Source organism: Hydra viridissima, unplaced genomic scaffold (assembly GCF_058129835.1).
Source record: "Hydra viridissima isolate aposymbiotic clone 2 unplaced genomic scaffold, HvirCarnegie_v1 scaffold_6, whole genome shotgun sequence".
Lineage (NCBI taxonomy): Eukaryota > Metazoa > Cnidaria > Hydrozoa > Anthoathecata > Hydridae > Hydra > Hydra viridissima.
In genome coordinates this window covers 13,014,663-13,032,249 of record NW_028324305.1, presented here as the reverse complement: position 1 = coordinate 13,032,249, position 17,587 = coordinate 13,014,663, and the positions used below count along the sequence as shown (strand labels likewise).

At 27.3% G+C, this 17,587-nt stretch overlaps 1 protein-coding gene, 1 long non-coding RNA gene and 1 pseudogene across 2 annotated transcripts; 1 reads left to right on the top strand and 2 right to left on the bottom strand.

Annotated features, from left to right (window-relative positions):
- The first annotated feature begins 1,208 nt into the window (after positions 1 to 1,208).
- On the top strand, positions 1,209 to 10,873 carry LOC145189696 (receptor-type tyrosine-protein phosphatase N2-like). Its single transcript, XM_090090226.1, has 22 exons — positions 1,209 to 1,497; positions 1,665 to 1,721; positions 1,962 to 2,024; positions 2,190 to 2,811; positions 2,966 to 3,061; positions 4,167 to 4,264; positions 5,080 to 5,150; positions 5,242 to 5,372; positions 6,051 to 6,108; positions 6,235 to 6,323; positions 6,428 to 6,482; positions 6,619 to 6,672; positions 6,788 to 6,881; positions 7,217 to 7,290; positions 7,370 to 7,441; positions 7,649 to 7,711; positions 8,926 to 8,982; positions 9,284 to 9,355; positions 9,510 to 9,604; positions 9,767 to 9,885; positions 10,010 to 10,083; positions 10,187 to 10,873. The coding sequence occupies exons 1-22, from the start codon at positions 1,413 to 1,415 to the stop codon at positions 10,256 to 10,258; spliced, it is 2,271 nt and encodes a 756-aa protein (XP_089946352.1). The 5' UTR covers positions 1,209 to 1,412; the 3' UTR covers positions 10,259 to 10,873.
- Positions 10,874 to 12,404: 1,531 nt separating this feature from the next.
- LOC149887107 (uncharacterized) lies at positions 12,405 to 13,043 on the bottom strand (annotated as a pseudogene).
- A 2,299-nt stretch (positions 13,044 to 15,342) lies between these two features.
- Positions 15,343 to 15,945, bottom strand: LOC149887106 (uncharacterized). The gene is made up of 2 exons (XR_016453096.1): positions 15,661 to 15,945; positions 15,343 to 15,509 (listed from the first exon to the last, which is right to left on the bottom strand). It is a non-coding gene; the product is annotated as an uncharacterized LOC149887106 (long non-coding RNA).
- Positions 15,946 to 17,587: the final 1,642 nt, after the last annotated feature.

Here is a 17,587-nt window from a genome sequence, read left to right as displayed (position 1 = left end):
TCAACCACTTACAACTTTTTCATTTAAGTATCAGAATGACGTACTACACATATTTACCGTTCACAATAATAGGATTTTCCTAAAACCAAACGTGGGATAATTGTCATTTTATGAATGTCCTAAATCTTTTTGTGGGAGTTATCTAAGTGATTGGAAAGCAAGAAAAAAAAAACCGAAGTCTTTACCGAAACTTCGCGCACATTCCTAGCGCTTATTACTGAAAATTAGCACGTGTCTGTTAAAAACCTTTCGTGATTGTTGTAAACATTTGATACCAACAAATTGCCATAATGAAAAAAACTCGAAACATAAAATCAATTGGCATAATGAAAGAAACTTGAAACATATCAATTAGTATGAAAAAATTTGAAATACAGGTTTAAAGATATTAAATGTAGAAATATTTGATTATATCAGCAACTGATTAATCGAAAATCTTTTACATGTCCGGGAAGCTAATGCAAACGAAATGCTTTTGTTCTATGGTCAATACAACAGACAAGAACCTACTTAAGTAACGCAATCTAGTTTGCATTTCAAAAGCAGCTTAATCCATTAAAACGTATTTCCTTCGATCGGAAAGACAAGTTTTATGCATATGGGATCTAAGTAATATATTAACAGGATTTTCATTATAAAAACAATATTTTCAATCACGCGTATGACTTTAAAAGACACCGTTGTGTTTCACAGACACTAACTTAGCACAAACCGTTGAAATATGTTTACAAACGAAAAACAAAAACCAAACATTAAAAAATCATTAGCAAAATTATAAGGCGAGTAGGATGACTAAACGTTTGAGGCTAGTTCATCGTTTCACAGCATTTAACTTAGCTGTTTTGAGTGATAAACATGAAGACACTCTAAAAGATAATATATCTATTATAAACCTTTACTAAGATGTTTTTTTAAGATACGCAATATGTTTTAATAATAATAAACCTTTCAAAGTTTTATAGAAGCTTTAAGTTATATTGTAGGAAAAAACCTCATTAAATTTAAACTGAACATGCAAAAAATAAAATTGGGCATTTATTGCTGCTATATTGAAAGACCAGTATCTCTAAAGGAAAATAGAACTTTTTCCGCTTTTAACGTTTTCAGAACTATCATCTCCAACAAATCACGTGACTTTATTACATGTTTAAGAAAACAGCACGTGGTGCTAAACTATTGATTTTAAACACAGCAGCAAAAGTGGAAACGGAAGTAAAAAATTAGCAGATGGAAAGATATGGGGAATCGAGACAAAAAAAAATTGTTTGATTTTACGGAGTTCAGTAATTTTAAGAGTTTTCAATGTAATTTTTCTGATATCAAGAAAGAAGAGCTGTAATATACTAATAAAATCAATTTTTTTGCGTCTAAAAATTTTTAATGGATTATAAGCAGTAACAAATGCTTTATCCATGAATCAGTTTTTTCATATTCCTTTTCTACTGATATTGTTAGCGAAAGGGAACACAACTATTCATAGCTTACTTGACCAAAACGGTGAGTAAATCAAAAATAGCATAAGTTTTTAATACCATTTTAAATTAGACATATGGATAAATTTTAGCAACAATAGTTAAAATTTGGAATTTTATAGATAACATAAAATTAGTTTATGTACTATTATATAAAGGTCTTTGATATGCTTATATTTAATGTCCTATTAGGATGCAAAGTACTTGCTGTTCTTTGTCTTAAAGATCCTGCCTGTGGGGACACTGAGGGTATTACTTATATTTATTATTTTTATCATTTTATTGGGTTCTTTTGATTTTTTGTATATTTTTCTAACCCATAAAACAGTTGTTAAAAGAATGTCATGCTTACTCACACAGTTAAAATCAACATTAGCAAATTTAAGGCATAGAGAAACTAAAATATAGTTATTTTATTTTTTTAATGTTGTCTCTTGAATATCCAAATTATAATATACTTATTTTTACTGGTATTTTGTGATTTTTTAGTATTTTATAAAAAATGTCTGGAACGACTAAGTGCTAACTTTGAACCTTACAGAAATTTAATTGGTGAGTTTGTTTCTCTTAAAAGATTATAAACTTATTGTGTAATTTTTCAAAAAGTTTTTTTTATAATATATGTAAGATAAATTATTTTATGTTAGGAAGCTGCCACTAGTTACAATTGCTACTGATTCTATGTATTAATTTTTTAAAATTCAATTTATATTACAGGTTTTGAAAAAGTGTTATCAAATCCTGTGACATTTTTAAGCTTGGCCCTTTTTCCAAACTACTTAAATAAAAACAAAGGTTTGGTACATTTGGATCCAGAACATAGTTACATCAACCCTACAGAGCATAGTTACAGTAACCCTACAGAATTAAAAAATGAAAAAGAAATACTAGAGAGTGAAAATGTGCAGCCTGCTGACAACTACCGGGACAAATTTTTGTTGAGTGATGCTAGCAGAGATGTAAAAAAAGAAACTGTAGAAGAAGCATTGGAGTTAATACAAAAGTTACTTAAAAAAGAAGCTATAAAGATTCAGCAAAAAAAGTTATCTACTGATTATGAAAAGGACAGTAATAAACTTGAAAAAGTGCAACTTCAGTATGTTCTTAAGTTGCCAGTAAATAAAAAAGGATTTAAAACTACAAATTTGTTAGCTTCTACTACAAGTAGTATATCTTCTGGCAAAAGTAATAATGTGTTAGAAAAAATGTCACATTTTTCTGATGTTAGTGATCGTGAAGAAAAAGCCATATTGGTTTATAGTCAAAATGAAGAAGATAGTCAAAAACCATTTTCAGAAGATAAACAAGAAAATTATTTGTTTGTTTATACAACTCCAATGTAAATTGTTTTCTTTTTTTTGGTTATTTATATTTATTATTTTTGTAGTATACTTATTTATATTTAAATCTTGTTAAATGAATTTTAGGAAAATATATTTATGGATTTGTTCTGATAATATTTTTTGGCTTAAAAAAATTTAAAATTCATTTAGTTTAAATTCAAGTGAAGCTGCTTCACTGGGAGATTATTTGCAAAAGTTGTTATGGAATATTTCAGCTGCAGATCGCACACTTTTTATAAATAAGCAGTAAGTATACATTTATTACCAAATAACTAAGCAGTAAGTATACATTAATACCAAAATTATTTTGTTTAGTGAAAGCATTCACTAAGAAGTTAATTTATGCAAAATTAATTTTTAATTTTTGGCCTGCTATGAGACATTTGAATAGTTAAATTTAGTATTGATTTCAAATAAGCCCTCAATAATATCTATTCATTTTTATACACATAAACATACAACTGCATGTTATTTCAAGTTTTCTTGTTGCAAAATTGTCTAAGTTAGTTTTATTACAACATAAAAATGTCATTTTTTACAATTGTCAGGAAGTATTTTAAACATTGAATCTAAACCTAAGAACAAGGAGGGGCTTTCAAAAGGTGAAAGAATTCTTTATTTGATATTGCACTGAGCTACAATTGAGGTAGGCATAGCAATAATGAGTGCTTTTGTATAAAATCAAAATTGTCTCAAGTTATTTTATTCAAGTAATTAATACTTAAGGAAGTATACATAGCAACTTGCAATTGATAGAAACAGCTGTATTGTACCTTTTACACATTTCTAACTCTTTTTTTAAAACTTTTCTTTTTTTTTTTCAAACAGTTTTAATGTTTTAAATTTAAAATTTATGTTTAAGATGTAAATTATTATGCAAATGTGTCACAATGCAATCAATAATTTCAGTTAATTGTTTAATCTGGCATACCTTTTGTGATCTAATACAATTAACAATTGTAATCTAAATATCTGAATAAACTTTGAATATAATCTTTGACATCAATGATTTTTGATAATCTTAAAGCCGCATATTTTATTTAAAATTTCAAAAGTTTATAATGGATTAATGTCTTATTTATTTTTGTTAACAGTAAGTCTTAACAATGTTTGCTTTAAGCTTTTAGGTTTTGTTTATTTTATTAAGGGCATCTAAAAGATAGTTTTTGATTAAAAAAATTAGCTCTAGTCTTTTATGAGAATTCTGTCAAATTTTTACATTAACAAAAACAATTTTAAATATTTCTAAAAATGAGTGTGTAGATAATAGCTATTGAATGTCACTAAAAGGATTGTTTTTCAATTTTTATTAAAGTTTTTTGCTTTTATATGTATTACTCCCTTTACTTAGACAGCAAGGTAACCAAATTGCTTATCTTATTCATCCACCTTCTTCTCTGCATGGTTCTGCAAATATCTTGCAAAGTGTAATCCGTAGTATTAACACTGGTATTACTTTTGTTGCTTTTTTTCTTTGAGTTTTTATTTTTATTTGTTATTATTACTTTATTTTATTTGTTATTATTATTATTTTTTTTTTTTGTTTTTGTTTTGTTTTTGTTTTTGGTAGTTATGCAGTTTAATCAGCTTTTGTAGTTTAGCAGATAAGTTAGCTAAATATGAATAAAAGTTATAAACCTTGATTTCTAAAATTATTTAAGGTTTGAAGCCTTTGTTTTGTACACTTAAATGTGTTCCCTGATATTTCTTTGTTGTGATGATTAAAATTTAAACTTCCTTCAATTTTGGATAATAAAGATTTGTGCATAGATTTGATTCACTCATTAACTTAAATCGTGCTTTTAGCAGAAGTTGTTTGCTTCTGGTGTTAGTTTAAGGTTAAGCTCTTAAAATTTGTTATTTTTCATCAAACTAATTAAACAAGAAATGCTTGTTTTTAGTGCTTTACTGTAGGTAATATTTAGCATAGATGCTTTGTATTATTGGATATTTTTTGCTTGTTCCTGTATGATACCAATAATACTTTTAATTTTTGTCAAATTACCATTCCAGAAAGCTTCTCAGACTATTTAAGTAACAAACTTTCTCATTCTTATATATAACTTTATATCATATACAGCATAATATGTATAAATAGATATTTTGCTAAAATTTGGTAACTATAAAACTATTGATTTTGTTTTGATGTTTCTTTTAATATGGCCATAGAAATTAAAGTTTTGGTGATAGAATGTTTAAATTGGTTTATGCCCTAGTGTTTTTATGAACTAGAATTCATATAAAAAGATAAAATTTTCATTTAGATGAACGCCTGCGAGATGTAATAAAGAATGTATCTGGAGTTGAACTACTTTCTGCACATTCTGTTCAACAGGCAATTAAAATGTTCTTGATAATTCATAATGACATATTTGTTTTTTTGTTTGTTTGTTTTAATTTCTTTTTCTTTTTTTTCATGTATGTAGGAGGTTAGAAATTCAAAAATAGTGTACGAAAAACGTAAAACTTGGGATAAAATAACTTTAACAACTGCTCTTATATGTGGCTGTGCATTTACAACTTTTATTGTATCTGCTGCTGTTTGTCTCGTTAAAAGGTTTGAAATTACGTTATTTTAAATTGAACTTGAAAATGTTTAATTGCAATCAAATTTAAAATATAATGAGACCTGTATTTTAACAATTATTTTAAAGATAAAGAATTTAAATATTGTCTGAGTGCAAGTTAAAACTCTCAAAATTTTTGTACAAAACTTTTGAGAGTTTTAACTTGCACTCAGACAATATTTAAATTCTTTATGTTTTTTGTTTTCCATATGTTTTTTGTTTTCCAATGTTTTTTGTTTTCAATAGTCAAAAAAAACCATTTGCAAAATGAAAGCTGTTTATGTTAATTTTTAGAACATTTTTTAGCTGAGTTTAAGTTTTAAAAAATCCATTTTATAAGTTTTCAAGAAGTAAATTTAAAGAAAGTTAATGAAATAAATTTTTTAAAGGTTTTTTTTTTTGACCTTTCCATTCATGTTTTACTTTTAAAATTTTTTTTGATATACATTCTTGAGGAATACTCTGTCAGTGAAAGAAAATCATATGTAAATCAATATATAGTTTAATAGTAATAATATAGTATGCACCATTTCTTTTACAATTTTGTGAATGCATGTATATGATAAAACTTTTTAAAGCTATGAACATTACAGTTTATATAATAAAACTTTTTCAAGCTATGATCAATACAGTTACCATCTATTTGTTTTTTTTTATTATGTATGTAGTAAATCAAAAGGTGCACCAGTATTATTAAAAAAGCAAGAAGCTGTTCAAGATTATCAGGTTTGATATAGTTTAATGTGTCTGTTTAAGATTATCAGGTTTAATATAGTTTAATGTGTCTGTTTAAGATTAACAGGTTTGATATAGTTTTTAGACATTTTCAAATAGCATAACTCTTATGTATAGGAGCTATTGCGGACTCAAATGTCAATTGTTAATTTACCAAAGCCTGATGATAAAATAACTGAAAAAGAAGCAAGCATGAGACAAAATTGGTATTGTTTTAGAAGGATTTTTTTCTTTTTTTTTTTTTTTTTTTTTTGCAGTGAAAACTTTTAGATGTTATATAGTTTTGTAAATGTAATTTTCATCTCTACAGGAGTGAAGAGTCTATGGCTTATAATATGGATATCAGCACTGGTCATGTGATTCTGGTATATTCCTTATGATAGCATGATAAATCAAAATCAATTTTTTTTTTTTTTTTTTTTTTAAAGTGCTAAGTTATGTTGATTTGATAATAACCTTAAATACCACAAGTATATAAGTTTATTATATTTTATTTATAAGGCATACATGGAAGATCACTTAAAAAATGACAATCGTTTAAATAAAGAGTGGGAGGTATTTTTCTTTTTAATGCTTTTTTAAATTTAAATGCAAAAGTGATTTTATTTAAATTTTCTTGTTTTAATTATGTCTAAAACAAGATACCTATATGTGTTATATATATTTTTAGGCACTATGTAACTATCGATCAGATGATTGTGCAGTAACTGCTGGCAGTGATATAAAAAATGCTCTGAAGAATCGTTACCGTGATGTTCTTCCCTGTAAATTTACTTGATTTTTTTAATTATTTTAATTTGGTCTTGATGAATAGAGCCAACTACTGATTGTTTAATGTATTAATTATTTTGTAAAGTTTTTTAATTATATAATATTAAAAATTAACTCTAAATAAACTTATAAAACTTAATTTACAAAACTTGAGTTGAAGCTTTCTTATATCATTTAATTCACCCCATGAACTTTATGCAATTTAAGTATATAATTATAAAGAATATTTTGTTATTTGTTTTGCCATTTTTAGTAGTTAAAGAAATTATAAATTTCTGATTGTCTTAAAGATCTGCTCATATAAAACCATTAGTGTTTTCTATTTCAGATGATCATTCAAGGGTGAAGTTAAATGCAATGTCAAATGCTCTCCATTCTGACTATATAAATGCCAACTTTATTGTAAGCATTTTTTTTTTCTATTTGAATAATAACATCAAAATTGTAATACCAAAATCTTTTTAATGCTGTGTTATTTAAGACTGATATTCGAGATGCTGAGTACATTGCAACACAAGGTCCTCTTCACAACACTGTATCAGATTTTTGGCAGGTATATTGGAAATATTTTTCTTTTTTGTAGTTTCCAAATTATTTTACATATTTTTTATGCCTTTTAGTTATCAAACTTATTATTTGTTTCTGCTTTCAAATCTGTCATTTTCTTTTTTTTTTGTAAATAATTATTGCAAAACGTATTAATTTGCAATGCTCTTTTCCTCTATGGGTTTATTCTAACTTTATTAATTTTTTCTTTTAGATGATATGGGAACAAGGAGTAGTTATTATTGTAAACCTTACAAGGCTCTCTGACATGGGTCTTGTAAGTTTTTTTTTTTTTTTTTTAATAATCTGTTTGGTTCTTATTTAACCTTTTCCGTACAGATTAAATTTCAACTTGGCAGACAGAATAAATTTTGCAATGTAAGCAAAAAATTCCAAACATTTTTTTAAAATATAGCACCCGTTCTATTTACATTAGGATGATGAAGCAAAAACAAAATTAAAGAGAATTAAGTTTTTTATGAGCCTAAAATAATTTTATTGCTTTTTCTTTTTCTGAGAAATAATTCAAGATAAAGTTAAAAAAAATTTTTTTTAGGGAAAATATGATTCAAAACCAATCTAAAAACTTAAGAGTTACCTACTTACATTTATCGAATATGTATTCTTCAATATTTTGCATGTATTAAAAAGTCTATTTTACACTACTTATGTATGTACACTAATTAAGATTCTTTATAATTATTAAAACTTCATTTGCATATGTCAAGTCTCAAAACAACTATCAACACATAGTCCAACATCATAACTTTTAGAAGAAAAATAGCACTCCCTCCTTTTATTTTTTGTGGAACACACAACAATGTCTTTTTTTAGATTTTAAAAGCCAATGTTTGGAATGTTTTACTTCCAGCCCAGATAACTGTCCTGTGGCTAAACTTGGCCTACCTTGCATTGTGTTATGTGTCAAAATGATTATATTACTAAATTTTTAAAAAAAGGACCTGTTGGCATAAGCTGGACTAAAAGGTTTTAGTTTCTATCTGTAAATAATGTAAATAAACAAAATGAGCTGACAAGATCATCTCTTTATTTCAATGATTAGATATGATTTTTGTTTATTTATTTATCAGGCACTGTGGTAAATATATATATTTTTATTATCTAAACATGTTTTTCATACTTCTAAGATTATGTTTAGTTGATTAGATTACATATAGATCATTTTAGATAAGCATAATAAGCAAAATAACATCAATATTTATAATGACACTATATGTTGTCTTTTGTTGGGTTAAGTATAGCTCCAATCATGCCATATGTCGGCTTTTGTACGATAAAGGTTAAATAACCTAACATTTGCTATAAGTGTAAAGTTTTTATAGTAAATTTTATGATTGTTTTTGCATACTATTTTGTTAGGTTATTGAATATTTCAACTTCTTACTGTAGCTGTTACTCATTTATTTTTTTTTAAATATGCCAATGATAAGCCAGTTTCTTCTTAAATTTCATCATAACCTTTTTTTTCAGCCACAATGTCATCGATATTGGCCGGAAGATGGTAGTGAAATCTATCATATATATGAGGTTTAATGAAGCATCAGATTTATTTTTTCACTCAGCTGAGGTTTATTAGTCTTGAAACAAATCAAACTTCATTAGAAAATTTGTTTACATTAATTTTCTAATGTCTAACGTTTTTTATATGACAACAGCTGAAGCCTTAGTGAGAAGATAGGGGCTAAAAACAAATATATATATATATATATATATATATATATATATATATATATATATATATATATATATATATATATATATATATATATATATATATATATATATATATATATATATATATATATGAATAACTGCTGTTTTTATACAGGTTCACTTGATTTCTGAGCACATCTGGTGTGATGACTATCTTGTGAGAAGCCTATATTTAAAAAATATGCAGGTATGACCATTGATTTAAATTAAAAATTTTTAAATAATTTTTTTTTTTAAGAATAATATTAAGTTTGTTTGGTAACTTTTGAGGTCAAATCAATCATTTATTGTGTTTAAATTGCAGAGTGTACATATTCTTTACTGTTATTTTTTTTTCTTAGACGTCTGAAACACGTACAGTGACTCAATTTCATTATTTAACATGGCCTGATTTAAGTGTTCCAACGTCTCCTAAACCATTACTTGATTTCAGGAGGTAAAAATGTCTACTAAGTTTCATGGTAGGATAACAACAGAAAAAATCCATATTCAATCCAGTCCCAGTAATAAATTCCTTTGCAGTTTATAGACTGATTTAGTTTTTTAAATAAACAATAAACTGCAGAAAACTCTTTATCGGATTTATTTTTATATATAGAAAAGTCAATAAATGTTATCGAGGGCATGCACGACCCATTGTTGTTCATTGTAACAATGGAGTTGGGCGGACAGGAACTTATATACTTTTGGATATGATACTTAATAAAATGATTAAAGGTTTGTCTTAATTATTTATATATTTTGGATTGTATTTTTTTTTGTAGCAATTAAGAATTGTTTTCAAAGTTTTTAAATTAAAAACGTCTACCTATGTACTTAAACCAAAGTTCTTTTAATACAGGAGCAAAAGAGATAGATATTGCTGCAGCTCTAGAGCATCTTCGTGATCAAAGAGCAGATATGGTGAAAACCAAGGTACTTCTATAGACAAATTGTTTAAAATTATTTTAAAAAATCATTCAATAGTTATTATCTTCGATTAAAAAAATCCTTCTAAAATGCTAAATTTGTTTTTTAGGGTCAATTTGACTTTTCGCTAACGGCAATGGCCGAAGAAGTTACAGCTATATTAAGCTCCATCTCAAGATAAATGAGATTTTCTTAATGGATACTTTCTAAAAAATAATGCAGCCATCTGTTTTGGATTCGCATTATAATTCTCTCTCTCCTTTAAAAGTCAGTGTTTTTTTGTTTGTTTTTTTTTTTTTTTTTTTTTTTTAAACGTTTTAGAACTTTAAATATGTAAAATTAAATATGTAAAAAGTTTTTGTTTTTTTACATAATTTATGGTTGCTTTGTATAGCAATATAATTCGTTCATAGTAATATGCATTTATTTAAAATATGGTTATGTAATTATGATTCTAATACCAGTTAATATTCACATGTTTTCATTTCGTGTTTATTTCATCAGCCGAAATTAGTATTCGTAAATAGGTTGTTGATTTTTTTTACTTTACAATATTTTGTTTTTGAATCTCTTTGCTTTTTGATTAAAAAATTTATATTTTTATGAACTCTTTGAAAAGAAATTTTACTATACGAGTATACAACTTAAATGTGGAGTATGCTGGTTTATTTTTTTACATGTATACTTGTCCAAATTTTTTGTTTGTGTAGCGATGTAAAAACTTAAAAGATAGATATTTATTCGAGTGAACTTATGTATTTATAGTTATGTATTTGTGATTGATTTATTGGTGAGGTTTGTTGGCTTTTTTTGTTTGTTTGTTTCAAAGTTTGCGCACATGCAAAATGATGTAATTTGAATCAAATCATTTAATTTGTATAAAATCGTCTTTAAATGCCAAAAAGGTTATAGATAATATTTTGTTTTCGTTCATTGAAATTGTGTTCTTTGTTAAGTAAAAAGAAAAGAAAAAATCATATTTATTGTTCGTATGCTTGCGTCGCGGATGGTAAATATAACTCACATCAGTCATAAACCACATACGTACTACGCAGTCCGGTTTTTGAGGTGAGGGAAGAGTGCCATTCCTCTAACTGATACGTCCACATTTTAGGCATTATAGCTCACCTTCTTAATTTATCTACTTTTCACAAGGTTATACTTCTTCATAGAATGTAGAGACAGCAAGTTGTGAATCTGTGAATCAAGATTAATCTATTTTATTTAATTCCGCCTTTATTAGAGCTGTGCTTTATTAGGGCCTGAGGTTTGCATGTCTATTCGCTGGTGTTTAAAGGTCGGCGTCTTGTTAAAATCTCTAGACTTTAATAATTTGGTCTTGCTTGTTTCAATAATCCGGTCAAAATAAACATTTCAATTTACAATAATTCGCATAAAGCTGAAAATTGGTACATACCTTTAGAATATTATTACAAATAAAATATTAAAAGTCCCTACCGATCCCATATCTGCAAAAAAAGTTATTAAAGGTTAAAGGTTTAAAAAAATAGTTTTTTTTTTTTCCAGTTAATGATAAGTTTTATAATAAAGATCAAACAAAAGTATTACATCATGAAAGTATTTAATAAAATTGCCTTTATACATTTTTATAAGAATCGTTATTCCTGAGATATTGCAATTCTTGCGAAAATATATTGCGAGAAGATATTGCAAGAATATATTGCGAGAAAATATATAGCGAAAACATATTAAGTATAATGCGATTTTATATAAAATGCATTGCTAGAAAAGATATTGCGCTTCTTGTGAAATTACGAAATTAATATAATATAAATATTACGAAATTAATATACATATAAATAATATATACATAATATTCGCATATATTATATATTATTAAATGCATATTATGTATTATATATTCGTAGGCCTAACAACAGACATGCTGTGGTTGATACTTGTACAAACTAATTTTAAATGTTCTAATTTTTCATCGTTTATTTTTCAAAATAACTTGCTCTAAAAAATAAGTCAATGACTTTGGAATATCGCTGTTAATATCTTCAAACATTTGACTAGGCGAGGGATAATTGGTATTATCAAATACCAATGATTGAATGTCCTCTCGAATGATTGCTGCCGCAGTTTATAAAATTCGAAATCGTTCTTCTTCTTTATTTTGGCTTTTCTTCTCATACCAAGCTTGGTTAAGAATATCGCTATGATTGTCAAAAAAACAGATAAACGTTAATTTTCCCGGTTTTTCAGTGATAATAATTTTATTACCGAACTTCAACTTTAATCGTGTCTTAATTGTTCTGTTATCTAAATGAGGAATTTTTGCAAATATTTCTTAGTTCTTCTAACTAAAACTGGCAGTCATCGCTATTTTCAATGTATTTAAATATTTCTTCCATCGCAACATTTGTAGATTCAACTTGAGGACGACCGATTTTACACCCATTGGTTGGCCTCAAGATAGAATTATAACAGGTATTATGATATTTAGCCTCAGCAGCAACTAAATCAAATTCATATTAAATGCGTGCAGTAACCTTTTTTGCTTCCTCGTCAGAACGACTCCATGCTACCTTCAGAATTGATTCTTTAAATTCAAGAGTTGCAACTTTATGAATTTTACGCCGAACTTTCTTCGCTTTCTTCTTCTCGGCCTCCTCGTTTGCTTCATCGCCGCAAAATAAGCAACATTTTTTTAAACAAAAAAGTGGTTCACTTACGCGCGCTCTGGTACGAGGTGGACTATTTTCAGATGTGCTAACTTGATCTATATCTTACTGTCTTTTAAATGCAACAATTGTACTCTCCCGAGTATACTTTTTACGGCACACCACATGAATCGTTACAGATTTCAGATCTTTGAAGTATTCATAAAACCCGTCACTTCTTTTAACACTTGTATCAATCAAAGTCTTCATTCCACGATCAACAACAACGGTTTCACTTGCTATTAAAAGTTTACTACATATAAAACATAGTTGCGACATTTTAATAAAACTATTAAACGGTTCCAATGGTTATAAAAAATACTGCTCGATACTCTTAACTGCAATGGAACGTTCAACGCTAAAAGTATTTCATCGTTCGTAACTTTGTTCCATGAATTTTGGGAAGTCAGACGAGAAAAATCAGTTGAAAAAATTATTTGAAAAAAGCATTTTTCGTTGTTCTTATACAAGTTCAGAGAAAAGCCGACGAAACAGTTTATTCAAAAAATGCGTTTAAATGCTGTTCGCTTTTGTTTGATCTATTTTTATGATTAAAACTTTCCTTTTTTTTTTAAAAAAAAACAACTTTTTTTTATACCTTAAACCTTGAATAACTTTTTTTGCAGATATGGGATCGATGGGGACTTTTAATACTTTATTTGTAATAATGTGCTCAAGGTATGTACAAATTTTCAGCTCTATGCGAATTATTGCAAATCTACCACTATTTTTTTGTCTATTTTGACCGGATTACAAGATGTAATAAGACTATTTATGGTCTTGCTTGTTTTTAGACATCATAATTGGCAATCGAGTTACGTTAAATGAAAAAACATCATACAAAAAGCACATGTAAAAACATCCGCATTGTAAAACTTCTCAAAGTCATGTTAACCTTTGCACATAAATCGTTTTATTTTAACTAGACAAATCAAATCGACAAATTCTTCAAGGAGAATTAAATGTAAATACAAGGACTTGTGTTTGTTGGCTGTAAAATATAATTGCAATGTAATCATATTAGTTGCAGTCTAATCATATTAATTGCAATACTAGCGAGAGATTTATGGAAAAAAGTGATAAACATTTTGATTCATTTACATGCAATTGTAAAATACTGCTTTTTTTGAGGTAATATCTAAATAGCGGGTATCGAATAAAACGAAAAAACAAAAAAAAAACATTACTTGTTAAAACAGTACTTAATAGGAAAACAAAAAAGCAGCTATCCAAATAAAGAAATCAAAAACAGAGAAGAAAATGGTAAATCACGAAAATGATTTTATAATGTCCCAAAGTGACTCAAGTGAGGTCTCTGAAGATTCTAAAAAGGAAATAAAAAATCGATATTTTTGAAACAAGCAAATAAGTAAAAGAATGCACCAATTTAAATCGTGGGTGGACAGGAGTAGTGATATAGTGGATTGAAAAAAAAGTTAAATAAGAAATTACATACTGTGAAATTTGGACCGAGGAAACTTATTAAGTTCCTTAATGATTCTTCTCAAAGCAACAATCAATGCTCAGAACCGCTTAGTAAGATTATGAATAATGCAGTTGACCTTGAAACCAACCTAGATTTTATAAAGGTTTGCGAAACCTCACCTCTATTTACCTCAGTTTTAATATTATTAAATAACTGATTACTGATCAGAGCAATTCATACCAGAAAGTAACATCAAAATTGAACTTCTGAGAAAAAGATTATCATTACTAGAGAATTTTTCTATTTGTCACAGAAGACGGCAACTACTGCCTTAAGACTTTGCAGAATCTGGATATCTAAGTATGAAATAGCAGGTGAAATTAAAGTTAAAATTGATTGGAGTTTTTATCTCCCCAACTGTCTTAGCATTTAAGTAAAGTCTAGTTAGATGAAAGGATGCAATTACTAAAAAATCAAACTCAGGAGATAATTGGTATTAAGTTACGAAACTTTAAAAGATAAACTTGGTATGCTCATCCAGAGTCTGTTCTGCAAAGTATGCTCTGTATTCAGATTGAAGAGGAGTTGACAGAAGCTGTTTACAAAACAGTTAGATTTTTTAGGGGGATATTTTTTTCGGGAGATTTGTGGGATAGGTTTTTCAGAGTTCGAAAAATTACACCATCATGGAAGCAAATTATTTGCCGAAACTTATTCAATGAAGAGATTGCTGAATCTAACATGTCGTTTATCTACTTAACCAGTTAAATAGTTTAGTAACACTCCTCTAAATGTACCGAAATGGTCCTCATTCACAAAATTTAAGAGCGCTTGGTATCCCGAGATTAACTAGCAGAGAATTTATGTCCAATAATTCAAATAAGAAAGACTTGATAAAAGCAAATAGTTTATGAGTGTTAATTTATTAATCTTTAGTGAAGTAAAAAAACTATTATGTAACGTGTAATAAGTAAAATTAAATAAAAAAAATACGTAAAAATATATATAAAAAGTTTTAAATACATTTTTGTAATTTATTTGTGGCTTTTACTTATTTGTAACATATTTATATTGTTTTTTTTATAACCTATTAGAAATCGAGTCATTTGAGTTTATATAATCTTTTTTTATAACCTATTAGAAATCGAGTCATTTGAGTTTATATAATATTTATGTGAAAATTAACAAAAAAAACTGAATGTTATACAAGATAAAAAAGTAGCTGGAAGTATGAAAATATTCCTGGACTTGTTGCTTCTGATCTTTAGTTTTGGGAAGCATTAGCAAATTTCAATATCAGTCAATTGAAATAAATCGAACTAAAAATAATTTATGTATTTAGATACATAGCTGTAAGAATCCAGGAAAAATATTGTAACAAGATTTAATTAGAACACAATGAAGAACATAATATAAACACATTTTAATTTTTTTGTAAACTAGAAATAAAAAGGATTCCATAAGAAATACTTAAAATGAAGAAGTTGGTCAATAAGCTGAAATAACCGTATTCCAATGACGTAATGTTTAGAAATTTTCTAACTCGTTTTCCTTTACTTCATCAACTTCAGGTTCGGTAGATTTTCAAATTATTCCCAATATTGAAAAACTTCAAGCAAATTTCCTTCAACGTGTACATTAACATTGTAAATTCTTTCTTCTTTCCCAGTGGGCATGCATCGTCGGCACAACGTCCGTAAGACGTCCGGAAGATGTCCATAAGACCGTAAGAGGTCCGTAAAACGTCGTGCAGACGATGTATGCCCACTAGTTTGCCTCTCAGATACTGTAATAAAAATCATTATTATGTTACCATGGCAAGTATTTACCATACATCTGGAACTTAAGAAGAACAAACAAGAACTTTTGTTGTCAATAAAAGTATCTTTTGAAAAAAGTTGAAAGTATGAAGCTGACAAGATAACATAATGAAAATCAAATTGAAGTTCAATCTTTTGGCCACGGTCATACTTATGAGTCATGTGAGAGAAATAAATTGTTTTAAAAAATAAATCCACAATTGTAATATTTCAGTTAGGAAAACTGGAATTCTAAACCAAAAACGTGTTTTATTTTGGTTATTTTGGTCGGACAAGATTTTACACTATTGATTAAGAATTTTAAATTTTTGGATGACAGTGAGTTGTAGTATTTAACAGTTTCTCCTTTATTTCATGGATTTGAAAATTTTTATAAACTATCGGTATATTTTTGAAACAAAATTTTGTCTGTTGACAATACTCATAGCTATTGGGAGGAGGAAGAAATAAATTAAAAAAAAAAAAAATGACCGGAATAGATAAAATAAATGATAAAGCGGAAAGAGGAAAAGTTAAAAACAATGAGAAAAGACGTACGTACGGAGACTTATTCAACCTGCCATATAAATAAATGATGAATAGGTATCGCAACCGAAAACAAGCAAAAACTATAAAAGCTGAAAAAAAAAAAGTTTGACGGACAGAAGGAGTTAGTAGGAGAGGGAAAGAAAGACGGAGTTTTAAAGAGAAGGAAAAGAAAGTTTTTAAAGAGAATTAAAAATAGACGTAGTAAAAAAAGAAGTAACCTTTGATAAATAGAATGAGTAAGAATTGAACAGAAGTATGAAAAAATATTGATTAAAGTAAACAGAAGTTTTAGCCGTTTCAAATAAAGATGAAGTCGAAGAGATGACGTTTAAAGAAGAAGGATAACAAAAGGATATTGAAACAGCATTAAATACTACAAGTTGAGTAAGAAAATAAAAACAGTTTTAAATACTACAAATTGAGTATTACACGTATTTTGTAAGCGTAATAAAAAAAGAGCGCGAACTATTACACACTAATTGAACGTTTATTGAGATATATTGCATAGTAGAATATACTGAGGATCCTTATGATTCCTTGGGATTATCATGAGAAAATCCCTTATTAAAAATTTCTTCCTAACTTTTCTTTTCTAAAAAAATGCTAATACTGGAACCCAGCACTATTTTTGGCCTGCGGTTTTGGTACAAAGAAATAATTAATAGATAAAAGTAATTATTTACAGTTTATAAAGTTTTACAGTTGTAATTATTGTGTTTGAATACAATATTTATAAACAAAAAAAATTCTTTTGAGGAAAAGGTAAAAGATGCTGAGACTTTAAACATGATAACAAGTGTCCCCGCATTTTCAATACATCAAAGTTCGTTTCCATAGGTGATTTACCTGCTAATAATTCGGCTGCAAAGGCAACAGCAAACAATCCACAATTAAAATCATCTGTTTGTTTTTGTACAGCCAGAAAAGTTATAAGTAAGTCTTCATTACTATTAACATTGTTTTTATATAAAGACTGAACACATTTCAAAGAAACAGGATTCAGTGAATCATAAAGACTATCACAAATATTGACTCTTCCATTAGAACAA